General features: G+C 57.8%; 1 protein-coding gene across 9 annotated transcripts; it reads right to left on the bottom strand.

The window, feature by feature from the left end:
• Positions 1-607: 607 nt before the first annotated feature.
• Cic (capicua transcriptional repressor) lies at positions 608-27166 on the bottom strand. 9 transcript variants are annotated; one of them, XM_026403697.2, is made up of 21 exons: positions 27099-27166; positions 21146-23926; positions 9292-9441; positions 8971-9205; positions 8756-8885; positions 8482-8664; positions 8234-8399; positions 7161-7363; positions 6847-7072; positions 6318-6421; positions 4860-6093; positions 4581-4768; positions 4137-4258; positions 3878-4044; positions 3485-3778; positions 3063-3385; positions 2525-2781; positions 2272-2426; positions 2062-2193; positions 1669-1800; positions 608-1583 (listed from the first exon to the last, which is right to left on the bottom strand). In XM_026403697.2, exons 2-21 carry the CDS (start codon positions 23913-23915, stop codon positions 1219-1221), a joined length of 7536 nt encoding a protein of 2511 aa, XP_026259482.2. In that variant the 5' UTR covers positions 23916-23926; positions 27099-27166; the 3' UTR covers positions 608-1218. The 9 variants fall into 9 exon arrangements, with proteins under 9 accessions (XP_026259482.2, XP_026259485.2, XP_026259484.2 ...); XM_026403700.2 differs by having other exon boundaries at positions 2272-2423; XM_026403699.2 differs by having other exon boundaries at positions 3485-3775.
• Between the last annotated feature and the right edge of the window lie 216 nt (positions 27167-27382).

The raw sequence follows: 27382 nt of genomic DNA, 5'->3' as shown, positions 1-27382 counted from the left end.
TGACTCTTAAGTAGATACCTATCACTTCCTGTGTAGGTTCCCTGACCCTTCTACCCTGAGTAAGTCCCTCCACACAGTGCAGGTATGGGTGGGTGTCTCAGGTTGGTACTTATGAGTCCACAGGCTTGAGCCAAAATGATCAAACCCAAAGAGGCTCATCTGTGGCTGCATTGCTGGCTCAGGCCACATGGGGGTAGCAGAGGTCACTCTGAGGACAGCCCTGTATGATGGACAGATTGGCCTCAAGTGCTACTTGTGAGCTAGGATCTCTTGGGGCCTTTTTCTTGAGTAAGATTCCTGGACTGGTAAGTGTGAACTGCTTTTCTTGCAGTCCTTCATCTCAGGCCTTCCCCAAGCTTCCTCACTGGGTAGCTGAGAAGGGTAATGAGGTTCCCTGAGGAAACAATGGCCCTGACTGCAGAGGCTGCTTTATCTAGAGGTAGGGACCTCTGTCCATGGTGTCCCTCTGATGTTGGGGTGGTCTAGGAGTTGCTCCTTCACTTTGTAGGAAAGCGCACTGCTCCACAACCATCTGTGAACCAGCCTGGAATGCACAACACTCCTTCCCCTTCCAAGCAAGCAGCCACACACATGTGTTAAACAGCTTTAATCTCAGTCATTGCGGCTTCTCGGCACAGTAAGAAATATTGCACATGATCAACATGTTTTGTTCTGGGGATGGGGGCAACGTAGGGGAAAATCACCTTCTTAGAAAGTACAACCCAAGTTGGGAGGGCAGAGGGGGTGGGGAGAGAACCCTCCCCATGCCTGTGGCAAAGTGCAGGAGCCCCCAACCCCCAAAACTAACCTGAGTCCAGCCCCTCTGGGGAAAAAAGGGGTGCATGAACTCCCCCCTACTCCACAGGCACCTCCCTGTGGCCCAAGGCCCACATTACCCTCCAGCTTGCAGCCCTCACATGAGCCATTTTGCATAAAGTACAAGTGAAAAGCTCTGAAGGTCACACGCTCCAGGTTATATACAGGGGCTCAGTGGCAGGAGACTGCCCTGGCTTCCCTCAGCTGCCCCCCAGCACAGGGAGGGAGCTGGGGAGGAGGAAGTACATACAATGGGAGCAGGCCTCATTCCGCCCCAAACTGGAAAGGACGAAATGGCTTTATTGGGAAGGAGGTAACCATCCCACTATACCCCCATTCCTGCCACCTACACTCTGTGTCCTGAGGGGGTACTGTGGGCCCTGGGATCTATTCGAGAACCCTTCACCTGCCTGTGGCAGCTGTGGAGGGGCCTGAGGGTGGGGGAGAGGGCTGGGGCCCCTCCCAACCAGGCTGTCCAGGTCCTGGCTCTGGGGGTGGAGGCAGTGGTGGGGCAGCCTGGGCTGTGCCAGAGTCCGAGCCAGGTGAGGTGGGGTCAGGGCCCCCAGCAGGGCTGGGAGTGGGAGCAGGGGTAGCAGCGGTGCCAGTGGGGGAAGGTCCAGGGAGGGAGGCCTCAGCTCCAGGAGGCTGCTCTGTGGGAGTGGCTGCCTGCATAATCTTCTGGCGCACCTCACGGATCTTCAACTGCAGACAAACCTTTGATGGGAAGATGTCCGCGTAGCGGGCCTGGAAAGCTGCTGTGGCCTGAGCTGGGGACAGAAAGCAGAGAGGGCAGGATGAGGTATACAGACAGACAGGATCTGTCCAAGTAACCCCCAAGACTTCAAGACATACCTGATGGGAAGAAGCCATGGTCCTGAAAGAGCTGCATAACCAGGGCCCGGCGCTGGTCCAGGGTGCGTCGCAGTGATGAGTATGGCACCTTCTCATATTCCAGCTCCCCAAGTACATCCTCAGCTTCTGTACCTGTGAGGGCACAGGGAGCACAGTTAGGGCCACAGCAGCAGCCAAGTCTCCTGACCACTGTCCAAGTGTCCACCAATGCTCCTTGAATTCTATTTCACAGGGGAGTCAGAGTAGGACCCACCCAAAGTCACATGGTGATTAGGGACCTGGTCTCCAGAACTTACCCTTGACTCAGCAATACCCACTCCACTGTTCCTCTTCCTCTACTGCCCCCCCCCAATACCACTCTTAAAGATCCTAGGGTCCCCATAGTGCCTGCACCTGTGCGGTCAAAGGTGAAGATATCCCCTTCGCACTTGGCACTCTTGGGGGTGTTGGGCTCTGAGCTGCAGCTGGATCGTCTCCTCATCTTGCGCTTGGGTGAGGTGGGATCTTCAGGTGCTGAGTCCAGGTCTGTCCAAACATAAGCAAGCTCAGTAAAATTGGTCCAGGTCTGTTCCGCTACCTACCTAGGAACCAGCGCTTGCCTACCAGTCGAGTTCTTTCTCTTTTTGCGGTAAGAGCCCAGGATGGCTCGGGGTGAGGTGGCCAGAGACTGCAAGGTGGGTGAGGGAAGCACCTCCTCTGGCCGAAATTCAGGCAGCTCAGCAAAGCGCTCTTCAAAGTCCACCTCTGACAGGACCCTGCTGGAAGGCAGGCAGGATCACTTCCCCTGCCTTGGCCTGTGGTGCCCTCTTTCCCACCAACCCCACACACTCCTCCAAGGACCCCAGCCCCTGCTCACTTGTCCACAGAGTCAAAGGTCTTCTTCAGGGGCGGGGGCCGCACCTTCACCTTCTTGCCGGTACTAGCCGTCTCCTTGCGCTCTGGTGTGTCCCCGGCCGCCCTCCCACTGCTGCCCTCACTGCTGCCACTGTTGCTGCCACCAGAGGCTGCGGCTGGAGCTGGGGCCGGGCTGGGAGGAGTAGGGGGTTCCCCACGACTCTCCAGGCCCAGCCCAGGGACGCGCCAGTCTGAAGACGAGCTGGGGAATTTGCTGGCCTGGGATGCAGACAGACAGGAAGAACAACCCTGGGATCAGATGCACAGGGGCAATGGCCAAAAACAGATAAATGCTGAGACACCCCAACTCCTGGGAGAAAACCCAGTCCCATAGCCTCAGGAAGGCCAGGACATAGGCCCCAGGTGAGAAGGGATACAATAAAAAAACAGGAAGCACAAACAGGCATGAAGAGATGAGGAGCAGGACAAAAAAGCAAAAATGAGCAGAGTGCAGTGAAAAGCACCAGGGGAAACCCGCCTGTGGGCTGCTGGATGCTCACCATGGTCTCAGGGCCCTTGGTGCCAGTCCGCTCTTCAGCAGGCAGGGGTGGGGGTGGGCTGCTCCGGGCCGTGGAAGGCCAGGTCTCTGGGAGTGGTGGAGGGCCTGGTGGTGTAGGCTGCCCCTCAAGCTCAGACTCTGGAGCAGGTGGTTCTCTGGCTGGGCCAGGCTCCAGGGGCTGCCGGGGTGCAGGGCCAGGCCGCCCAGAGGCACCTGCCTCAAAGGAGCCCACGGGAATGCTGGCGATGGCTGCCTTCACTTTCTGGGGGGCCTTTGGGCTGGGCCGCTGGGCCTTGGGGGCCACTAAGCTGTAGGTCATGGAGCCTGTTGGTAGGTAGAAGTGTTTGCTAAGCCAGGCCTAACTGGGGGCCCCATCCCCTGGGTTTCCCAACATACCATGCCCTGAGTTGGTCTGATACCCACCTGTGGCACTAGGAAAAGGGCTACTGGGGGCTGGGGTGGCAGTGGCAGGAGCTGGTGGGCCCTTGGGCAGAATGGTGGCAGCAGGTGGGGTGGTGCTAGTGGCCACAGTGTAGACCAGGCTGGGGGGTGCCTGGGATGCCTGAGCCAGGGGTGCTGAGGAGGTGGGTACAGGGCTGCCAGGATAAAATGCTGTTATGACAGGACCTCCAGGGGCTGCACAGGCAGGAGGCAGCTGAGGGCTGGGCACAGGTGACACGCCCACTTGGCCGGGAGCCAGCAATGGGGCTTGGCCTGCTGAGAGAGAACAAGCGAAAGGTGGGGGACCAAGTCAGGGCCCAGGCTGTCTCAGCCCCACCCTGGGTCCCCAGCACTGCCTGCCAGGCCACCCCTCACCTGAGAGCAGGGGCTGCACGAAGGCAGGGCCGCTGGGCCCCAGTGAGGTGAAACCTAGAGCTACAGAACTTGTAGGCCCATATGAGGTGACTGCTCCAGCCTGGCTGGATGTAGGGCTGGTGCCCAAGGGCAGCGTGTGCCCACCTGCCGACTGCACATAGGTGATTCTGCCATAGGGAGAGGAAAAAGGAAGAGTGAGGTGAGCCATCCCTATCCCACCCCTCCCCTGGTCTCTGGGGAAGGGCTCAACTGTACTCACCTGGTAGAGGAGGGCAACAAGACTTTCTGGGGCTGTGAGGTGGGTCCGGGGAGTGTGGCTGGGCTCAAGGGCGGCACCAGGCCGCTGGGTGTGCTCACAGGCACGGGAGTCAACTGGATAATCTGTGGGTAGAAGCACCCACAGGCTGAGGTGAGCTAGGACCAAGAGGGGGAAGGAGAGAAATGACACCTAGGTGGGAGCTAAGCAAAAGTGGGAACCTCAGAATTTGGGATAGGAAAGCTGACAAAGAGGTGGAAGACACACAAAAAGAATAGGTGAAGATACTGAGAAAATTAGCTGGACACAGACAGGAAGTAAAGATGGCAAGGTGGAACCCCAGGAAGAAAGAATCAGAAAAGGAGAAAACAGAAACAATGGTCTATAGGGACTGACATGCAGCAGAAAGAGGAGGGAAAGGTGGAGCCATAGCTAACATGTCCTTACCTTGCTAGGTGGCTGGGCACCATTCTGCACAGGTACTGAGAAAGGTGGACTCACCAGGGGCAGCGGCTGGCCAGCCCCGCCACCCCGCACTGACATGCTAGGGGCCGCCAGGGGCACTAGTACCTTCCCAGGCAGCAGCTGGGCTGAGCCACCTGGGGGCGGGGCCTGCACAGGAGAAACTGACTGGGCTGGAAGTTAAGAGGCAAGAAAGACAAAGGTTACAAAAAAGCCAAACAGACCTACAGCCCCAATCCTGCTGCTGCCCAGGCCAGGCCTCACCTTTAGGGGGTGGGGCGGAGGGTACAGACTGCAGGATGGGAATGCCAGGAGTGGGTGCAGTGGCGGCCAGGACCTTGCCGTTGGTGGAGGTGCCCGGCGGAAGGGTGAAACGGATGCTGGTGGTGGGTGCAGGGCCGCTGGGAGCCGCTGCCTTGGTCCCAGGGGCTGGTGCTGGGGCAGGTGCCACTTGAAGCTGCTGGGGCAGCGTGGGCAGGATGTACTGTACCTGGGTGATTCCCCCAGACTTGCCCAGGGCACCTGGTTGCAGGATACCCAGGGGTACTGGCCCATTGGGTCCACTCCCAGCACCTGCTCCTGAGCCCACAGTGGTCCCACTACTAGGGGTTCCCTGGGCAATGAACTGAACAGCAGGGGGTGCAGGGGCCCCATAGCCTGGGGTACCCACAAGTAGGTTGGTAACAGTGGCAGGTGCCTTCCCCACAGTGCCCAAGAGGGGCCCAGCCACCAAGTGTGGGGCTGGTGGGGCGGCCCCTGCTGACTTCTTGTCCGAATATACTAAGCTAACACCCAGTGGGGAGCCCCCAGGCACTCGAGACCCAGTGCCTACTTCAGTTCTGCCACTTGCCGTGTCATTTGGAGATGCCTCAACCCGGCCAGAGGTGGGGAAGGGCTTAGAGGCAATGGGCACAGGAGTGCTGCTAACAGGTCGCACAACATTGGTGACCATGGTGGCAGCAGGGCGGGACAGGGGGGCTGCTGGGGCCCCATAGGCCAGCGATGGGGTTGGGGCTGAGGGTACTCGGGCCCCACTGCCCTCCCGCTCCTCCTTGTTTGGGGGCAGGACCAATGTCTGCAGAATGTTTCCTCCCCCACTGGGAGGTGCCGCAATGACTGAGGGACCTGGTGGCTCCAGGCCCCCAACGCTTTCAGGTCTCTTGCGCCGGAAAGTGGCAGGATCCGTTGGGAGGAACCGGGTGGTCTTGGAAGGTGTAGCTGGGCCGCCAGACCCAGGAGGTGGAGGCCGAAGTGGTCCTGCTGCACTGCCCTGACCAGACTCCTGGGCCTTGAAGGTTCCAGAGCCCAGAGAGAAGGAGGTGGCTACCGAGGCTGAGGAGACGGCAGGTGATGAGGAGGAGGAGGATGGGGTGGGACCATAGCCTTTGTTGAAGGCTGCAGGTGGATCTGGGGGCCCTGGTGGCTCAGGGTCCAATGCTGGACGGCAATGGGTAAAGGAGGAACGGATCACTGGTGAAAACACCTTGCGGCCAAAGCCCTGGGTTGAAGAAAGAGAGAAACACTCAAGTCAAAGAAATGCAGACACCTGGACAACCCTAGATGCCCAGCAAGCCTGTTGGCTAAGCCAGCCTAATACACCCCTGCCAGCTGAAGGCCTCAATTCATCTTGGCTGCGACCCAACTCCAAGGGGGTAGGAGCTTGCCCTTTCCAGACCCTAACCTCCCTCATCCCCTGTGAGACTGAACAGCACCAAGCCTCACCTTGTTGCCCTCTGGATCCTCCCCAGAGCTGTCTCCACTCTCGCTGTCAGTCACCCGCTCCTTGCACTTTAGATCAATGTCAGTCGTGCCAAAGCCATCATCAGCTAAGGAAACAGAGAGAATAGTGTGGGCAAGGGGCTAGGTGCAGGCCAGCCTAGGAGTTTATAGTCTGGAACCTGGGCTCTAGTCTCAACTGCCCCAAGCTGGTGGTATTGTCCAAGACACTAGTACTAAACCAGGTCAATGAATACCTGCCCAACTGGAGGAGCCTAAAAGCATGTTGGGGGAGGAGTAACACATAACAGCATCTAGTGCTATGCTCAACAATGCCTGTGTCTCACGTCTCCTGTCTGGCATGATAGCTTCCTTGATGGTAAGGTTGGGTTCACTCTGCATGACCAGCACAGATGGCATGTGGTCATAAACAAACGTAAAAAAGAAATAAGGAGCCAATCAGCCTGGATTCTGCTCACCCTCCAACCCTCAGCTTTCGGGTCACCAGCAGGATTATCAGCCCTGCGCTGCTCACCAATGACATCATCGTCCCCTTCCTCCTCACAGATGACCATGCGTTCCTCATCACTTGTCATGTCTTCACTAGCAGCACGCTGGGAACGAGAGGCTCGGGTGGGCAACAGTGGAGGCCGCCCACTGGCTGCTAAGGCACCTCCTTCACCAGGGGCTGTGAAGGGACCTGGAGCGCCATACTGGGTGGAAGGCTTTGGGCCAGAGTATGACGTGGGGCCAGACACCATCTGCAAGACAAGTGGCAGGAAGGGTTCAGCCAGGTCTATTGCTTTTGGAAGCCCTCCCTGTCCGCCCCCTGGTGGCTGCACCCCACACCTGAGTCAACTCTTGCAGTGCCTGACTGTCAACTTCCCCACCATCCAGGCTGTGTACACCACTATGGGAGAAGGCTCGAGGTCGGGCCGAGCCAGGTCCCCCAACTGTGTGCAGCCGTTCTGTTCCACAGGAGCCACTCCCTGGAGCCTTGGTGTCGGAGCTCAGGAGTGTCTGGGCTGCAACGGACAGGAGCTCAGAGGACACTGTAAAGCAGAAGGGGAACTCTGGCTGTCACAGAGGCAAGAAGCCTCTCACCAGCATCTATACTAGCTAATCCACCCACAGATAATTCTAGATACTAGGGAGAAGCAGGCTGGAATTCCTGGGCCACCTGGTAGGAAAAATAAATCACCCACCAGCCCAGCATCTCCCTCCTGCTGGTTCTTGCCCTCCGGGGCTATAAGAAGCAAGTCCATTCCCAGGGAGGCAGACCTTCTAAGAGCAAGCAAGCCTGGAGACTTATCCTTGTAATAATGGCTGGCTAACAATTGGCCTGTCTGAGCATCAGTTTTCTCACCTCAGAGAGGCAGTAATATCACTCCCTCAAAGAGTTAGAAGATCACATCCAAAAGATCACACCAAAAAAGCACCCCAGAACACTGCCAGGCACTCCAGATACTCTTTGTCAAGTAGAAGCAGCACATCAGGGGCATTATGAGCTGCAGCAGTTCCAACTATGGTCTTGAGAACCAACCAAGCTGAAGTTTAAATTTTGGCTGTGCCGCTTACCAGTTGGTGACTTTAAACAAATGACTTTGTCTTTTTGAGCCTGTTTCCTCATCTGGAAAGGGCTGTGGTTTTGAGTACAAGACAACACATGCCCCATGATGTCTGGCATGTAGAAAATGATCAATAAACAGCAGTTCGTAATGAGATTTATTTGGATATCTCATCTGTATCTCCCTGGCTCCTTCACATACAGCAACTGCAAGTTCCTTTATGGGTAATGCTCCTCAAATAAAAGCAACAAAGCAGAAAGATGCTGCTGGGGCAGGGAGTGAGCAAGCAAGCAGGTAGCTGGCAGCTCTCAGGGAGAGAGGTGGCGGGGTGGGAGAGCCAAGGGGCTGACTAACCCCCAGGGGCGGCGGCAGTGCCCGTCTCCGACATGCTCCGCTCCCGCGTCTCCTTGTGCCCTCCTGCCAGCCCCAGGCTCGTGGGCTTGGCCTCTGAGCTGGACTTCTTTCGGTCCTTGTTGCACCACTTCCAATCTGGGTGGGCCTTGAAGTGGGCCTCCTTCACCTGGCAGGAGAGGGCAGGGCGACCCTTCATTTACCCGCCCCACCAGAGCAAATCAGGAACAGTCAAGAGGAGGAAGCATTACCTGGAAGGCCAGGTCATGGTACTTCTGCTTCTCTTTGGGCCCCAGGGCGTACCACCACTCTCCCAGAATCTTGCTGACGGTCCGGTTGTCCTGGTTGGGGTGGCGCTGGTGGACCAGGGCCCGGTGCCGCTTACTGAAGATCATGAAGGCATTCATAGGTCGCCGTATATGGTCCTTCTCCCGCTACAGTAAACAGTCCAGAGCAAGGTGGTTAGGACCAGGGAAACATGCTCGGATGACCACATTATGAGTAAAACAGATAGAAAGGAGGCACCTTATTGGGGCTGCGTCCATCCTTCTCAGAAGATGAGTCTCGTTCCTTGGGCAGGGCACTGAGGGACTGTGTCCGACGTTTTCCAGGTGGCAGAGGCAACTGGATCTCCGGAGACATGATGGAAAGGAAGCTGGGGGAGCATCAGGGACAATGAGGACCATGGCTTTGGCTACCCTCTCCCCCCACCAACTTGTCCCAAGTTGTGATGCACTCACGCATCATCATGGTCACTCTCTGTCTCACTATCCAGCCGGGGCTCTCCTGGGGGGCCAGAAGCCTCTTCCTCAGTGGTAGGAGGGGGACCTTTACCAGGTTCCACCACCCCCAAAGTATGTGGGGGTCCAGGCCCTGGGCTCTCAGGGCATGTGGCTCCAGGAGGTCGCCCAGGGTCAGCATTCCCTGTCCCTCCTGATGATTGCTCATGAGCAACAGCTGCCGACTCAGCAGGTTCTGAAAACACAGAGGTACATCAGAGGGCCACTGAACCACCTACCTCTCCCCATCCACAGGCCTTCCCACAGAACCCTATCCCTCACCTTTGCTCTGATTGGAGGCCACTGGGTGGCTGGCAGGTTGCTGGGCTTCACTCGGCTGCACCGAGGGGTCTGGCTGGCTGGGTGCCAGAAAGGGAACTAAGGAGTGCCAGGGGAACACAGCCACAGAGCGAGGTTCCACATTTGTCCACACTGTGGGAAAGAGACAGGTGAGCTGGGTAGCAGGATAACTTGGCCCTGACCCCCAACTGAAGCTCTGCCCAACCCTGGACAAGGTGGCTCTGTCCCTTCTTTACACCCCTTTCCCTAACCCTAGAGCCTCTTGGGCTTGTCGGTGAGATGTCACTCAGGAAAAACTCCTCCCTGAAAGATCTCTAGATTTATAAAAAAGAAAACAAAAGCAGAAAAGGGAATAGTACTCACAACCCACTCCCCCCCCACACACCTCTACCAGCCCTGCCACCAGGGAACAGACCAGAGGAACGACTGGCTCCTGCCACAAATGAGGTCACTCAGCTGCCATTCCACACTCCTGATGCCCCAAGACTTCTATAGGGTTGGGGACCCCCATGCCTGTCACAACACATTCCCAGCACCCCATGTTGCCATCTGACAGCCCCTCACATTGGGCTCACAATTCCCTTTCCCTCTCCAGAGGCAGATGGCCCTGTCTTCCCTCCCCTTTCAATTCTCTGTTCCCCCAGGGTTGTGGGGGTCTCACACAGACCAGCCCCTGGTATATAAGATCTTCTTGGACTTCCTCCCCCAAGACCCCAGAGGGCCAACCTGCCCTTCCTGGGCGGGGCTCAGGTGGCTCCAGCAGCTCTCCCCCTTCCCCAGAGACTTCCAGAGCCCATAAAGAAACCTCCCAACCTCCCTCCCTCCCCTAAACCCCCAAGCTTATCTTCAGCCCAGTATCCAGCCTCCTTGCCCAGAAAGAGGCGAGGGTGTGGTAAACTCAGAAGAAAAGGCACAGACAATAGGGCAAAGGAGAGAACTGTTACAAGTCTCTGCTCAGAAAAGGCAAAAAGTGCCAGGTGTTTCCTTAAAGCTAAGACAGGAAGACACTACCCTCACCAAGAGGCCACCCCAGGGGTCCAACCTTCAACTCCCTGAACTGGCACAGGAGGGCGGGCCTGAGCTGGACCTGCCCCTGCTAGACCTCTGGGTAGCCTAGCCAGGAGGGGGTTTCCCCTCTCACTGCCCAGGTCTGGGGGGGAAGTGGAACCAGCAAAGCACTGGAGGAGAGAGGCCCCCGCTAGGGGAAGACGAAGAGGAAAGGAGGGAAACGCCCTAGCCCTGGTCTCCATCATTCCAGGCAGCCCCTTGATCCAGATCAACCTGACCTGAGGTGACCCCCCCATGCCTTCAGAAACCTAGACTATGTGTAAGGAATTGGCCTCAAGACCTGATTTTTGAGGGACTAACAAAGAAAAAGTAGCTCTCAAAGAAACAGAGAAATGGGGATCTGGAAGACAGCACTGGAGGATACACAAGACTAAATGACAACCCTTGGGGGCCCCAAAAACCTGCTGGGCCCTCCAACCCCACAGCAGCCCCCAGGGACCTAGACCTGTTCCTTTCTTCACAAAATCTCATCAGGGCCTCTTCCTTTCCTAGGAAGTGGGAAAAGAGGGGCTCAACAGACAATGGCGGGCAGTCCTTTGGTCCTACAACCTCTCTAGTACACTACCCTCCAGGTGTCCCAGTCTGTATCTCTTTTTTGTCAAGGTGCACACAAACACTCCAGTCTTGTTTTGAGCAACAGTGTCTCACTTCCCGAGCTAGGCTTATCCTGAGCCCACTACTCAAAGCACCCTCCCCCTTCCGATTCCACACCTTCCACCAGCAGGTCTCAGGCAGCTCCGATTCTAATTCAGGCTCCAAAGACACTCTGCAACCTCGCCTCCCATCTCACCACGGACCTGTTCACCCCATCACTTAAAAACAGCTTTCCCCAGGTACTCCCCTCTCACTCCTATGGCTCCATCACGTTCCCACCTGCCGTTACTAACCGCTCGGCCCCTTCGGGCTCCGTAACTTTCCCGGTACCCCTTTACTCTGCCTCTACGGTTCTCGTACTACAGCCCCATCACCGTTATTTCAGACTTAACACCCCGACACCTTGACCCCTGCAGTCCAGGGACCCGGCGCTACTGACCGAACATGCCGAGGCCACGGGAGGCCGCGCCGGACGCGGGCATCAGGGGCCTGTGGGCCGAGTACATGGTCCGGCACGGGGGAGCCCCGGCAGGGGCTCGCACCTCTCAGCGACCGTTGCCGCTCCGCCCGCAGCCGGCTCCTCGGCCGTCGCCGCTTGGGCCCGGGGGGAACGGGAGGCCGTCGCCGCATGCCCCCCCCACCGCCCCCCTCCGGCCGCCCCACGCGGGGGTCTCCGCCGGGCGCGCCTGCGCACAGCGCCGCCTGCCTCCCGCCGCCCGGGGGGCGGGGGAGGTCAGAGCGCGCCGGCCCCGCCCCGCCCCCCGGCGCGCGCGGGGGCCGTCACGGGGCGCGCGGCACGGGGGCCATCGGCGCCGCCCCCTCCCTCTCCCTCCTCCCTCGCGGAGTCCGGCGGGCGGGGCAGGCGGGGCGGGGCGCGGCGCGCGTGCGCGGGGGCGGCCCCCTCCCTTCCCCGCTGGCTGGCTTGCTGGCTTGCTCGCTCTCTCGCTCCCTCCCTCCCTCGAAGCTCCGGCGGGTAACGGCTCTGGCCCCGCACGCCCCGGCTGCTAGCGCCGCCCGCCCCGCCTTTCCAGGCCCTGGGCCCGCGGCTCAGCGCCCGGTCGACCTCCGGCCCCAGGCAAGCAGAAGGACCAGCGTGTGTGTGTCCGTGCGCTCCGAGCAAGCCCCGCGCCGAACCACCGCCGCCTCCCCGCCCCGCCACTACTACGCGCTCCCCTCCCCCCGCCGCGCCTCCCCCCGCCCCTTCCCCGCTTCCCCCGCGGCCTTCCGCGCAAGCCCGGCCCCCCGCGAATAATCCCATTGGCTGCCGCTGCCGCGCGCGGGTCAGGCCCCGCCGCGCCCGCCCCCATTGGCCGCCCCGGGGGAACGTCAGTCATATGCAAATAGAGGCAGGGCGGGGCGGACTCCGGTTGGCCCGGAGCCGTCCGGGGGCGGGCCCGCGGTAGGAGGGTGGCAGGAGGGCGCACTGCAGCAAAGGCAGTGAGCCAGGGGGCGGTTTGGGGTGCTGCGCTGCTGCGGAGGCCCTGGGTTGACTATGGTGCTATGTGTCCAGCTCGCAAAAGAAACGCTCACGCGCGGCTCGCCTGGGCGCGTCCGGCCACGCTGGGCAGACAAATCACGTAGGGTGGGCGAGCCATCCCTGATGCCTCCTAACTTATACGCGCACACACTCCTCATAGACAGACTTCCATGCCACACCCCATTATCACACACAGCGCGGGTACCATATGCCCTCCGTCTTACACCCACACTGTCACACGCGAAGTCATACCCCGTACACCTGCTCAAACTGATGTACTAACATACAATCAAGGTCCTTCATTCCCCATCAATCTCAAATCAATTCTCACCCATACTCTTTAATAAAATCACCCATTTTGTACATGCCCTGTCACGATACTTCACCAACACATCTTCATCACACTTCCACTAGCCCACATGAATCACAAACTAACATATCAGGTTCCACACTCAGTGTAACAGCATTTGCCTAATATGAGGCCATGGCCTCACTCCCCAGCCTGCAAAACAACACGTCAAACAGGCAGACCTCAGCACAGTCACTGCTTGTCCACTACACACACCCCACATTCCTCCCACACAACCACACACATTCTCATAAAGCCTCCCTAGCACTCATACCCCGACACCAACACACCACACTCTATAAACTTACCCTCACAGACACTATATTCATACTTAAGTACCAGGACCCATCAGTTGTACAGAGCCCTGTGGCCTTGCATCATCATCACTCAGCTACCAGGCCTGACTCATCTACCACTTGTGACACTACTGAGCAGTGTAAAGCAGGGGACAATTTACTATCCCTCCTGCAACATCCTACCTCCAGGAAAGGGAGGAAAGGGCCAGGAGGAAGAAAGGAAGTTAACACTGGGGTTGTTGTGCTGGGAGTTTGTATTTTCCTGTTCACTGAATCCTCACAGCCTCCTGGGGAAATATGCTTTATTATGCCTGTTTTTCTAGTGAGAAAATGAGAGTCAGGCTGAATAAAGTGTATATGATCATGCAGAAAGGATGATACTAGTCCAGTGCTCAAACTCAAGTGTTCTGGCCTTTACTCAAAATAATCCTCAAGATGTACACAAGCAGGGAATTCCAAAGAGAGGCCCAGGAATATGATCAATCAATGATACAGAGAGACTAGTGAACTACAGAAATGTGAGCAGGTACACAGAGATACAGGAAAGGGTCTGGAAACTACCAGACAAAGATGCAGAGGCCCTGTATCACCCAAGAGGGATCCTGAGACCACACCCAGGAGAGGTAGGGGCCTGAGCTCACACCTGGGCAGGTAAAGGTTGCACAGGCTCAGATGGACCAAGACTAGGCTCCTACACAGGCAGAACTTCCACAAGAGCAGGTAAACCCCTTTCCCAGCCTGCCCCATCTACATAAGGAGCTGAAGACATGGAAATGGGGCAAAAACTGGGTAACCTGATCAAGAGGCAAAAGAAAGGTCTGCAGCCTTCTGACCTCCAAAGATGGCAAGGCCAGACACTTGGCTTTGAGCCTGGAGGAGCTACCAGAGGGACTATTAGGTGACTGCCCCCTCCTCCCCATGCAGCCCCAGACTCAGACCCTCCATTACCTCACTGCCCCAGGGACTGCAATGTGAGGCAGAAATTGAGGCTGAAATCAATGTGGCCTGCTATCTCCCCACCACTGCCCCCTCCTCTTCCCACCGGTGAGTCACCTATTGGTAAGTTAACCCCTTCTCCACTACAGTGAAGCTCAGGGACAGAGCTCAGAGGAATCATGCTCCCCCACTTCTGTTGAAGAGAAGAGCCAGGCATGGCACAGCAGGGAAAGAGGGCCCCACACATCTGGGAGGACTGCACATCTGTTAGAATACACAGTGCCCATGGAAAAAGTATGAGAAGAGGCCCCTTTTGGGACAGGGTACAACCAAGTGGGGGCCCAGCCTGGCAGGGAGGGGCAGGAATCCGGGCGGGAAGGGCCCCCCTGCCCTGGGCTCTGGGCCAGCCCTATACTTAGCTTCTATTGTTCAGGGTGGAGGAACCCTGGGTGGGGGTGGATTAGGAGTGGAGGGGAGGGAGCAGGACCTATCCCCAGACAACTCCCTCTCTCCAGCCATCCTTAACCCTACTTGGGTCCTCCCTAGCTGGAAAAGTCTGAGAAGGTTCCCCAAACCAGGGCCCCAGCCCAGTCTGAGAGGAGGTACACAGCCATCTGTGACTCAAAGCTGTACTGGGCAGAACTGTGATGTAAACTACTCCTAATTCCACATAGGTTTGACCCCTAAACTAAACAGCTCCCACAGTACCACCCCACCCTGGCCTGGGGACAGGGAGCCCAGACAGACACCAACAGCCACCAAGGTTAGTGCAGGCATGAGCCTGCCCAGACGCCTGGGGCGACCAGCCAGGGATGCTAACAGGCAGAGCGACTAGCAGACAGGCTCTGAACTTACGGGCCCCATTTATTGACCCCCGCAAGGCACTCCGCCCCCGCCTGCGGCTCCCCACCCTGCTCTCTAGGCCCAGTCCCCGCCTGGGTGTCCCCAGCTCCCCTCACCCGCTCTCCACACACACACACCCACCCACCCACCCACCCCGGGTGGCGTCGGCGACGGCCAGGGTTGCCTGGGGAACGAGCCCAGGATTGGGCTGGTGAGGCTCGGCAGGGATAGGGGCCTAAAAATAGCGCCACAGTGAGTCAGTGTGAGTGGGGCTGGGGTAGGCAGGAGAACCAGGAGCGGAAAAAAGGCAAGAGAAAGGAGCAAGGGAAAATCCCCAGGGTCTAAGAAGGGCAGGATGTGGATGAAAAGCGGGATAGGGCCTTGTGGGTGGAAAGGTGCGGGGCAGAAGGAGAGGGGTGTACAGGCGCCAGGACTGTGAAGGCTGGTCGGCGCGAGCTAAGGGAGGCGCCAACGCCCGGGCGGAGGAGGGGGCGCCGCCCTGTGTTCCCCTCCCCTCCCAGCGCTCACGAGATTTTCCACTCGCTGCCTGGCCCCCAGCCAGACCCCGGCAGGCCCCACAAAGCCGCTTTGTGCTGGGAAGGCGGGCGGCCGCCCCACCGGCCTGACACCCACGCGGGCCGCTGCGGGGCGCGGGCCAGCTGGCACCCGAGCTGTCTCCAGGGCCTGGGGGTGGGGGCACCCAGCGCGAAGACGCAGTCGTGTAGGGGTTAACTGCGCAGGGGCGGAGGGAGTGGGCTTTGGCCAATCGGCGGTCGGCGGGTGCAACGTCAGCCAATGGGAAGGACCGATGCCTCACGCCGGGGGCCTACCCCCTGAGGCGCGCGGGAACCTGCACCCCTAGGTGCAGACCGGGGTAGGGCGCGGTCCTTACACCGTGCCTGTCTGCATCTACGAAGCCCCAGGTGCACGGTTTCTGTCTACTTCTCGATCAGCAGGCTCAGAGGGGGGTAATCTCGCAGTCAGATGGTGGCACGACCTACATTTGAACCCGTTTGCCTGGCTTTTCTGCCTAAATGAGGGGACGGGGTTCCCTGCTCGTAACCTGGTGGGGGGCAGGAACAAGGGACGGAGTGCGGGCGGAGGAGGCGACTCGGTGGGCGAGGGTCCAGCCGCCTGTGGTGCAACCGCTGCCGCCGTTGGTAATGAGAGCCAGACGCCGTCGCCGCCGCTAATGTGCCTCCCTCCCGGCCACTAATGGAGCCATTAATGCCTGGGCGCCGGGGGCTCTGAGACCTAACCCCCCCCTCCCGCTGCGCATGCGCGCACCTGCTGCCCCGCGGCCTGCAGCCACCAGGAGGCAGCCTGACCCCTCCAAGGGCCTAGTGCTGGGGTCTGCTAAACTGGGGGAGCAAGGGCTCTTCCTTTAAGTCACAATTGACTCATAAGCCCCTGCAACCTCACGAATTGTCCTTCCCCCTCCAGTCCTCTCCCCCAAGCTCTTCCCAAACTAGGGCCTCCTTCCTTTTCCAGAGCAGTCTCCAGGGATCTTTGACACTTAGAGCTGGGTAGGGAAGACGTGGGATCTAAACCCTGTCTTGGCTATTTAGGGGCTCCAGAATACAGCCTTCTCAGTCTGGCATTCAAGCCTGACCTGGCTGGACCTGTCCTCCATGTCCATGGCACCCTTCCACCAAGCCTGGGTTCTTGTGTCGGTTCCAGCCTTAGCTAGCCACTCAAAAGAGTTCATGCACTTTGACCGTGCCTGGCCTTTGCTTATAAACCTACCTTGGCCTGGATTGCTCTGTCCTTCCTTTCACTACTCTGAAACCTGCTCATTCTTCATACTTCAGTTCAAATGGCACCTCCCATGAAAAGTCTACCTGAACCTCCCTCTCAAGCCCCTATGGGCAAATGAGTTGCCTCCATCCTCAGGATTCCCTATAGTCAATACTTCCTTTGGCTCATCCTTTTCTGTGCCTCCAACATCACATCTGCCTTCTGCAGGCACTTGTCCCAAGACTACTCAGTCCTAGACCTGGCAGAGGTAGCAGGAAAGAACTGATTTGAGAAAGAACTGTTTGAGAAAAAATGGAAATTAGTACTAGGAAGAGCCTGGATTTGGGAGTCAGGAGACCCAGGCTCAACACCCTCAGTCCCTCTCCAGGCCTCATTTACCCTACCTGCCCAGCTATAGTTGATGGGTACTGCCTTGACTCTAAGTTGGCACCACAAGCATCCCCTGGGAGGCAGAGGTGGAGTTGATCTGGGTCATGCCCTCTAGCAGGTGGGTGGCCACAGGAGCTGCTTTCCTGCCACCCTCCACAGCCGGATCTCCTAGCTTGGCCCATACAGCCCCCGCCTTCCTGCCTGTCTGGGGAACAGGTGCCCGGATGACTGCAAGATGGAGCCTAACACTTCTCTGGAGATTATGAGGACAATAGTGGGCAGTTGATTTGTGAAGGAGTAAGAGGGGGCCCCAATGCCCAGTCAACCTCCCAGCACTTCCCAAGAAGGAATAGGGGACCTGGTGCTTAGCAGTTGCTCACTGACTTAAAATAAGATCAGAGAGGCAGGCACAATAGTGCATACCTGTAATCCCAGTGACTTGGAAGGCTGAGGCAGGAGGATTGCCAAGTTCAAAGCAACTTAGCAAGATCTTGTCTCAAAAAGGGCTAGGGATGTAGTGCATTGGCTAAGCATCCTTGGGTTCAATCCCTAGTACCAAAAAAAATGTGTGTGTGTGTGTGTGTGTGTGTGTGTGCGTGTATGTAGGATGGGGTGTGAGTTTGGGATGGGGGCAGCAACAATGTGTAAAGACTAGGAGAGAGCCAAGGGGTCAGGCCATGCAGGCCCAGGGAGAGAGGACCCTAAGACTGAGAACCAAAACAGCTTGGGCTGGAAGCTCTAACAAGGACTGAAGTCTAGAGAGGGACAAACCCACAAAGGTAAAAAGCCAGACTCACTCAGGCAGCCTGAGGTTCAAGAGAGATACAGAAATAGAGAAATAAGAGAACAGGGACATGTAGTGGTTTGAAGGGAGACAGAAGTCCAGAGGAGGGGCAATGCTTGTCAATAAAGGGAAGCCATGCAGGAAGCTGGAGCTGGGAGGGAGACCACGCCAGGAATGGAACTGAGACATCTGGCCTCCTAGGCTGGGACTAAAGGCTTGGGTGGGGTTCTTCTCCTTGAGAGCAGGCGGGAATAGTCGGAGGGAGGTGGCAAAGGCAGCTGGCTAGCCATGCCATGCACAGAATGCAGAGAATGCCGGCAGCCTGCCCCAGCACATCCCCCAGAGGAAGCAAATGCCTGGCGGGGGGCAGGAGCAGGCAGGCTGCCCTGGGCCACCCCCTCACACCTGCTACCCTCCAATGGTGGGTAGGGCCCTCGCACAGGTGGGTAAAGGGGGCCAGGACTGCAGTCTCACTGTGCCAATGGAGGCAGTCTGCTCTATTTGGGCCTGAGAGGGAGGAGGTCCCAAGGTACCCACCTCCCAAGGTTTTAGAGAAGTCTCTGGGAGAAGAATGAAAGGGCCAGCTGGCTGGGGCGGGGGGGGGGGGGGTTACAGCCTGGATACCTCAGCATAAGTGTTGTCAGGGAGGCGCTGTTCAGAACTGCCAGGACAGGAACTGGACAAGTTCTGACGACCAGGTAGCCTCCAACAAAGGGCCTCATTTTTCTGAACTTCAGTTCTATCCCTGAACCATAGGGCTGGTAATCCTTGCTTCACAGCATCAGGTGGATTTGATGAAATGTCCCCAAGCCTGGGGTTGAGCACAGGCTATATGCTCAATTAAAAAAAGGTTTATTATTGTTTTTATTGTTATTATTGATAGTGCTTAAAAGCCTGAGATCTTGGGTCAGATAGCCTGAGTTCAAATCCTGGCTTGGTGACCTCTCTGGACTGCAGTTTCCTTCTCTGGCCAATGGAACTGACCTCCAGGGGGCGTTTCAAGGACTCAATCATGAAAAGCTCAGCAGGGATCTGGAACAGCTTATGAGGCACAGGCATCCCCAGTGCTCAGTAAGTCATTACTAGCTCTTAGTGCAATATGGTGATTGGCAGACCTGGTTCAAGGTCTGGGCCTGCCCCTCCCTGGCTGGAGACCTCAAACAGGATGACTTTCTTTTTGACCTCACTTCTACTCTGAAAAATGATGGTAAAAGCACCTGCTTGGGAGGCCTCAGCATCACCGGCAGCAGTGCCAACCCTCCCCACTCTGCAGCAGTGAGGGTCATCTGAGACAATGCTCTAGGGCCAGTGAAGGGATTGTGGGCCTGTGGGCGGTGGGTAGTGAAGGGGTGGTTGGAGACCCTCTACTTCAGTTTCTTCTTCTGCCCAAAGACAGAAATCTTGTCATGCCTACTTCTGAGGAATTTTGCTCATATCAACTACAACAACAAATGCAAGGGTCAAGGGAGGGGTGAAACACAGTGCTGACTACCTCAAAATGTGAGTTGGGGAGTAGGCATAGCCCATGCCCTGTGCCCTGGCTCTGGAGACAGGCCTGGGCTGGAGCTGTGTGAAGTCAGGGCCTGGTTCCATCCTGAATTGGCCCCGTCCCAGCTGAAGCTACAGCAACTCCTACCCACATCCACACCTTCCTTCTTCCATGGTCACCCTGCCTCTGGTCTCAGGGATTTGGTGCAGCTGTGGTTGAATCCACTCAAAACATTCTACAGCTCCCTAGTACTCTCAGGATAAAGTTCACAAGTCTTCTAATGGCTCTCTGCAACTGGACCCTTGCTCTCTAATACAGCTGCACATCCCCCTCACCCACCATCCATAGCCCTTGACTTCAACGTCCTGTAATTGTGTCCTTCCACCTTTAAATCTTTGCCCAAACTCTTCCTTCTGCCTGCCTACCTAGCCCTGCTCACACCTGTAGAGCCTTCAGGTTTTAGTTCACAGGCCTCAGGTTCCTGCTCCAAGAAGCCTTTCCTGAATTTTCAGGCTGATCAGCATCTTCTCTGGGCTTCCAAGGCCTCCTGGGCTTCCCCCAGCCTATCCCTGACCGTGCTAGACTGTTGACTCCAGGGATTGTGAGCCATGTGAAGGCAGGGATGTGTCTACAGCACCATCCAGCACAGGGCTGGGGACAGATAGACAAAGAGGAGGCCTTGTGCCAACAATAGATAAATAAAATGGTGCTTAGGGCTGGTGACAGTTCTGTCATCCTTGCTCTGAGTTGCTCCTAAAGGCCCAAGCTGGTCTGGACCCCTGGCTCTCCAGCACCATCTCAGAAGTGCCACTCTTCCAGCCCCAGCCTCAGCCCTGCAGCCACAGACTTCTTCCCCTCTCTTCCTAGGCTGTCCTCCTTCCACCTTGGAGCTTTCCCACAGGCCTCCTTCAGGAGGCTCTTCCAACCCTCGAGTTGCTGGTTTGGACTCATTAATTAAGATAACTCTTGGTTTACCCACTCTGACCCAAGGGCTGCCAGACTGGATTCACACCTGGAGGGGTGTGCAGCACACCCTGGCTCCCTCCATGGTACTGACCACATCTGTAATGTTTAATGGGCTCCAGTCTTTGGTCCTGCCACTGCCTGGAAAGGACCTGTTAAAGCCTTGGTTTTTCCATCTGCAAAACAGTATTACAATCCAGTGGTCATAAGCTGGTCTGCCTAGGTTTGAAGGGTAGCTCCAGGATTCATTAGTCATGAGACCCTGGGCAAGCCACTAACTTGGCCTCAGTTTCTTCTGAACAAGAATAAACAGGCCGGGCTCATTGGCACATGCCTATAATCCCAGCAGCTCAGGAGTTGAGGCAGAGGACTGCAAGTTCAAAGCCAGCCTCAGCAACTTAATGAGGACCTGAGCAACTTAGCGAGACCATGTCTCAAAAAAAAAAAAAAAAAAAAAAAAAACCAGAATAATCATGTCAGCCTCCTGTTGGAGTTGTTATACAAATAAAAGGAGCTAACATTTTACAAGTGTTTAGAATAGGACATGTATGTGAATGCTATATTATGGAATGGGTGTGAAAACTTGTTGAGATAACCCACATGCAGTGCTTATCACAGAGATGACCCTGCCCAGTCCAGGACATGGGAACTGTCACCATGATTATCAGCCCCAACAGGGGCCTGACATGGAGTGTACATTCAATAGAGAACTGCTGATTGATGGACCCCTTGAGAGCATGGTCCATAATAGGCAGCATCTGGAAACACACATCAAACCTTGAAAGTCCAGTCCCCTGCCTGAGGCATATACAGCAACATCTGAGCAGAGAGGAAGCCAGCCTCTCCACAAAACCTTGAAGAGGCCTATTCAAAGTTAGCCCTTGCCCAGCCCACCCACCTGCCCTCTTACCTGTTCCAGGCCGGCCCATGATGACTTCCTTCTTGGGGGCAGGATGGCTGGTATAGCTGCTGGGCACCAGGACAGGCAACAGGGCAGCAGGTGAGGGATGGAAGGCCACAGGCTGGAAGGGCGAAGAAGCCAGGCCAAAGGTGGGCATCGGCTGGGCCACAGCAGTTGGCGCAGCTGGAGGCACGGTGATGGGCACAGGGGCCGGCAGAGGTGGGGGCAGGCCAGGCTTCCCACTGGCCACCCCAGGGGGCACCGGGGTCTCACGGCAGCCCCGCCCAGGTCCCCCAGCCCGTGCCTCACCAGCAGTGCCCACATCCCCAGGGAATTTGGAGGGCAGCGGCACATCAGGGTTACGGACAATGACAGGTGAGTCCCGCTGCACAGCAGGCACCCTGCGAACTGAGGGCCCTGGATCCGAGGTTAGGCCGGCAGGTGGGGGCAACAGCAGCAATGGCGAAGGCTGGCGGGAGCGAGAGAAGGGCACAGCAGGTGATACGGCCCGGAAGCCAGCCGGTGTGGAGGGTGTAGGTGTGTGGGACACCGAGTCCACACTAGAGTCTAAGCTGTCGCCCTTAGGGAAGTCTGGGGCAGCTCCTCCACCCCCTGTGCCAGGGGCCCCCAATGACCCTGGGTGGGGCAGCAGCTCGGTCTTTCGTCTCCCGGGGCTGATGGGCACGGTAAAGGTTAGGTTGGTCTGGAAAGTGGGTAGAATGCCAGAGGAATGGCGCTCTCGAGGGGCAGGCGGTGGTGGGTGGGGACCCAGGTCTGGTGGTGTCAGAACGCCTGCCTTAGGGGTGCTGGCACTCAGATGGCGACTGCGAACAGCGGTGCGCTGGATGACTGGAGAGGCATTGATGGGGCTGAAGTTGGCAGGGCGGAAGCCGAAGAGTGGCGAGGGTGAGGGTGACGGGGCAGGCGAAAAGGGTGACTGTGTAGAAACGGGTGAGAAGGAGGGTGTACCCGAGCGGGAACTGCCCAAGGACACCAGCATCACAGCGGCCTCACACTCGTCGAACTCAAAGCGTGACAGGTCAGTGGGGGCCACCAGGCGTGGGCGTGAGTCTCCCCGGGCTGCCACGCTGCTGGCCTCACTGTCCCTTGATGTCTCATCACCCCAGTCAAACTCGGTGCTGCCCTCACGGGCCGCCACGCCAGTTGGTCGCCCAGCCCCACCGGGCCCACCGTCAGCCAGGCCCTCCATCTCCTTGGTCCGCATGGACAGGTGACGTGAGCAATAGCCCCGCCTCTGTGACTCCTTCATGCAGCCATCTCGTGAACACAGCCGCCGCCATTGTTTGCCATTGAACTTTTTCCGGATTCCATTGGGTGTGCAGACGACATCGCCCTTCTTGTACTTCTGCTGGGCAGCTGTCAGTGGTGTGCGGGCTCGGGCTGCTGGCGCAGCCCCCTTCTCCAGTGAAGCCACACTGCTACTCCGGCTGCCACCCTGGCTCCCCTCCTGGCAGGGCGAGGGCTGCTCACCAGGGCGGCCAGGGCCAGCAAAGGCTGGGGATTTGGGGGGAGGTGACAGGAGTTGGGGTGGGGGCAGTGGGAGCAGGGCTGGGGTGCCCAGGGCTGGTGGGTGCTTCTCCTCACCCTCCTCACAGTGAGCCCCAAGGTTGCCACCGAAGCTGATCTTGGAGACCTCAGCATCCTCGGGCTGTTTGGGGTCCATGGTAGCAGGGCAGGGTGGAAGGGCAGACCCAGCCTCGGCCTGCTCTTCCTCAGGGCCTATGGGGGGCTTCCTCAGCAGGGCTTCAGGTTCCCATGGTGGCCGCAACAGGCGTAGGCTAGAGCGAGCCACCCACACAGCCTCCTCAGGTTCACGATGCAGCGGCTGCTGGGGCTGTGGTAGGGTGCCTGAGCCAGGGCTGAGGCGGACCTTGTAGGCAGCTGGCTTAGTAGCCACCTCCACCACCACGCCCTCACGGTAGGCAGCCACGCCAGGCTCCACACAGGTACAGACAGCTGTACCCACCACCAGTGCACCCGGTGGTGGTGTGGCATCCAAAACCACATCCACACCACCACCTGGCACCCCCTCATAGAAAGTCAGGGCCCTGTCACCAGGGAACTGCACACCTAGGTCCTGGCTTCGGCGCACCTGGCGCACCACAGCAGGCAGGAAGAGGCCATCACCACGCCTAGCCAGCACCCGCTGGGACCGCAGCTGCCGCAGGTCATAGCCGCCACTGGTGCCTCCAGGGGGCCAGGGACCTGGACCACAAGCCTCAACAGACTCATCCTCCAGGTCGGCTGAGTGCTCACTGGCTGTGTCAGTGGAGGAAGAACGGGTGGAGGTGGGTAGCCGTGGAGGCACACCCAAGGTGCTGGCCTCCTCAGGGGTCCGTTCTTGTTCTTCAGGGACCCCAGCCACCCCACTGTTGCCAGCCCCATGCTCCTCTACATACTTCTTCTTGGGCGCACGAGACTTGAATGTGGCTGTCTTACGGCTGAGGGAGGGTTCCCAACGGCCTGCCTCCCCATCCCCCTTTGGGTCCTCAGCTGGACCTGGGGTTGGGTCGCTGGGGTGTAGCTCTGGGGGTGGCCCCTCAGCCCCAAGGCCCCGCTCAGTCTCCTCCTCCTCGCCTTCTTCAGCCTCTTCTGGCCCCAGTTGCTGTTGTGGCTGTGCCTCTTCATCCTCCTCCTCTGGCTTGTCACCCTCCCCAACCCCTCGCCGCCTCAGAGCCTTGGCCCTGGTGGCTGGTGGGGACTTGTTGCCACTGCCAGGACCTGAAAGGCCAGTGCATGCTTTCTTCATTGGCTTCATCTTTTGTCCACCTGCAACATGGGAGAGCAGGCGGGGATCACTGGGAGAAACTTAGGAAACCCCCCAGACCCAGTGTCCCCCAATATTTCTTACTTGCTGAGTCCACTGCCTCAAGTCCATGATCCCAAGGGCCTTCTCCCTGGCTGTTCTCAACTCATGTGGGCCCTAGCTGGCACCCAGATACAGACTGGCACTTGCATCCCCTGAGCATATACACTCTGGCTCCTTGGGGAACACTCACATATACCTGCTCTCTGCAGAGGACACAGAATGTGCATGCACATGCTCCAACAGCCCCAAGGGGATGTGAGGAGCACTGACAGTTCACACCTATGGAGCACCGCTTTGTCTGAGCCCTGTGCTAAGCTTGCCTTTGCTAACTCATTTCATCCTCCAACAACCCTAAGAGGTGGGTGCTACTATCAGCCCCATTTTATATTTGAGGAAACAAACGGCACAGAGAGATTAGGCAACTTGACCAAGATCATCCAGCTAGGAAATGGCAAAGCTAGGGTCTGAACCCAAGCAATCTGCCTCCAGAATCTGCACTCCTAACCATTTCAGTGTGCTGCCTGTCACATGATCCAGAGGGCATGCTTAGTCTCACTGTCACCATCCAGAGAGTACACACAATCAAATGCACACACATATATAAGCACCAGGCCAGAGAAAAGGAGATGACTGGGCTGTGATGTGAGCCTCTCTCCCTCTACCTTCCCTCCATCCCTCTGGGCAGCTGGGCATGGCCAGGCACTGTGGAAAGGAGTGGGTAAAGAGAGTCTCAAAGGATGGCTGCCCACTCTGATCTGCACCTCAAGCTTGCCAGATACAGCCATCTCCCCAGATCCTGGCAGGGAGCAGCCAGGGGCATATCTGGGACAAGAGCTCACAGCCAGTGCTGCCACAATGCCATGCGTAAGCACATGTACGCAAACAAACACAGGCACACACTCATGTCATCAGTCATCACACAGTGGGACACAGAGCTGTACCCCAGGGTTTCTCTGACCCACTGGACAGGAACCTGCCCCTCCCCCACAGCACAACTGTGATACCCACAAGCCCAGCCCCCTCCTTCTGGCCTGCATGCATCTCAGCCCTGACTAGGCTGGCTCTGACAGTATGGTCCAGTAGGCTGCTCCCCCACCTGGGGGGTCGTCAAATATGCCCTCCAAATCCAGGTGGGGATAAATAGGATAAGGTCAAAAAAAGCAGGACAAGCCCAACAAACCAACCTCACCCACTTCCTGAACAGTCATTACTGCCCGCCCCCTTTCAAGCTGCCCTGAGAAAGGGAAAAAACTTTACTCTCAAGTCACTTTGAGAATGTGAGAGGGTAAAAGAGGGCTTCCAGGATGTTTGGGAGGGCCCAGGAGCAGAAGATAAACACAGTCAGAGGCACCCCTGACAGTCTTCAGGCTCCCCAGGGATCCCTGGCTTCATGTTCTCCCACTTGGGCCCTGTTCCTCCTACGGACCCTGTAGTCCCAGGCCTGTCCCTTCTATGGGCCAATCCTGTGATCCTCATAGGCAAAGCATAGAAGACCAGGGAATGGCACCCAAATGCCCAGCAGTTCAACAGCCATCACCACCTTCTCCCCTTTGATGGGCTAGGCAACATTTCTGGGGACTGAGATCTGGCCCCAGTTCTGTCTAAACACAAACCTTTAGATACCCCTCCCTGGGCCTACAACCACAGCCAGGCACCCCTAGACCCTGCTGCCCAGCCCACCCTCTTCACCCCAGAAACTAAGCCTCTTTCTTTTCCTGAGGGCCTGCTTTCTTCCCATCCACCCCTCTCTGGAAAACTCCCACTCAGGGTCCTCCCCTCCCTCAGGATCTGAGCAGCAACTCCTGAAGCCCAGGCCAGCCTAGGCCCTGGCTCTGTGGAGTCTCATTCCCTCTGTTCCCATCAACCTTCCTGGCACCAGCTTCTCTGCCACTCTCTTTCTATCCTGTCACCACCTCTACCTCTCTCCTCACAGGCCCTAGGCCCCTCCTCTGTTACCCTCTCCCTGGCACCTCCATTTATCTCTGTCACCTATTCCTCCCAGTCACCCTCCTGTCAACCATCTCTGGACCTGACACCTTCTCTCTCCATCACCTCTCCCTGTCACCCCCTCCAACTCTGTCCCCTCCCTCTCCCTGTCACCCTGATCCAGTCCTGTCACCCCTCCATTCCTGTTACCGGTTCTCTGCCTACCACCCCTCCCCCCCAATCAACCCTCTTCTATCACTCCTCTCTCCACCACTTCTTCCACTCCGTGTCCCCTTCCCACCATTCCTCCCACCTCTTTCCCCCTGTACCCCCTTTTCCGTGTCCTGCCACCTGTCCCCCCTCGACCCCCAGTCCCCCACACCACCGCTGCCCATGTCAGCCCCGGCCCCGCCCCTCACCTTGAACTCGGCGAGGTTTCGGGGCGGGGGGCCGTGGCCCCGGCTTGGTCCGGTCCGGTCCCTCCCCGCCCCCCCTCCAGCTCTCCCTCTCGATTCTCCCTTTTTTTTTTACTCCAACACACAAAATGGTGAATGGACCTGCAACAGCTGGAGTGACCAGCCAATCAGCGGTCACAACCCCGCTGACTGGCGCCAGCCTAGTCCAATAGATATTCGCAGCCTAGTCGGCTCCGCCTCCCAGCGACGAGCGACGCTCGCAACGACCAATCATGCCCTTGCGGCAGCGCTAGGAGGAAGGGCCAAAATCCAAGACCGGCCTCCCTCCGGGACCGACACCAACCTGAGCCTACGACCGCCTGATCTGCCTAGAGCCCGGCCCTACAACAAGTGATGGACACTAGCCTTGACCAATTGCAGGTCAGTTTAGTGCCCAATGACTAATACAGTACCCAATCACCATGCACTCTAGGCCGGAACCCAACCTCAGTGAGGGACAGTAGCCAATTAAATGAACGAAGGAGGGGCTAAGGAACGGACTCTCCAATGAGCAGGCTTAGAAGGCGTGGCCCGAGCGTTTGTTGACCGGCTAGTCGCTATTCCTGCTGGGAATAGTAGTCTTCTCACGTCTCCAGCCGGTAGTCGACAGTACAAGGCAGACTACAACTCCCATGTGACAGAGTGCCCAGAGCACCAAAGAACCCGGGCGAGGAGAAAAAGTCGGAAAGGGCTGTTCCTTGTGCGTCTCTCTGGACACCAGGAACATCTTAGACCCAGGGCCCCGACTCACCTGGATTCTGGGCTCTGGCGTCGCCGGTGGCTCCTCTCAGTGGCGGCGGTAGCGGCACGAGGGGGAGGTGCGAGGAACAGCCAACCGCCAGCCACGAGCCCCGCAGCCAATCAGCAGGGGCCTGGGCGGTGCAATGACCTCACCGGTTCTACTCTCTTGCCCCTCCCCCACGTGGTGTTGCTGCCGGTAGCCGGAGTAGGGAAGTTTGGGGTGGGGGGGATGGGAGGAGAGACAGTGATGTCACCTTTCCCCTGCTCGATTGGCTGTCGGGTGGTGAAGACTAC

This window comes from Urocitellus parryii, chromosome 15 (assembly GCF_045843805.1).
Source record: "Urocitellus parryii isolate mUroPar1 chromosome 15, mUroPar1.hap1, whole genome shotgun sequence".
NCBI lineage: Eukaryota > Metazoa > Chordata > Mammalia > Rodentia > Sciuridae > Urocitellus > Urocitellus parryii.
The sequence above is the reverse complement of the archived record's forward strand: the minus strand, read 5'-3'. Positions and strand labels throughout refer to the sequence as shown.

Bases quoted from the DNA above. Each gene is read 5' to 3' on its own strand.
- Cic (XM_026403697.2), bottom strand. From the start codon at position 23,915: ATGAAGCCAATGAAGAAAGCATGCACTGGCCTTTCAGGTCCTGGCAGT. The intron at 8,886-8,970 runs GTGAGTGCATCA...ATGCTCCCCCAG, and splicing joins GAGAGTGACCATGATGATGC to CTTCCTTTCCATCATGTCTC. The intron at 4,259-4,580 runs GTAAGGACATGT...TTCTACCCACAG, and splicing joins GTGCCCAGCCACCTAGCAAG to ATTATCCAGTTGACTCCCGT.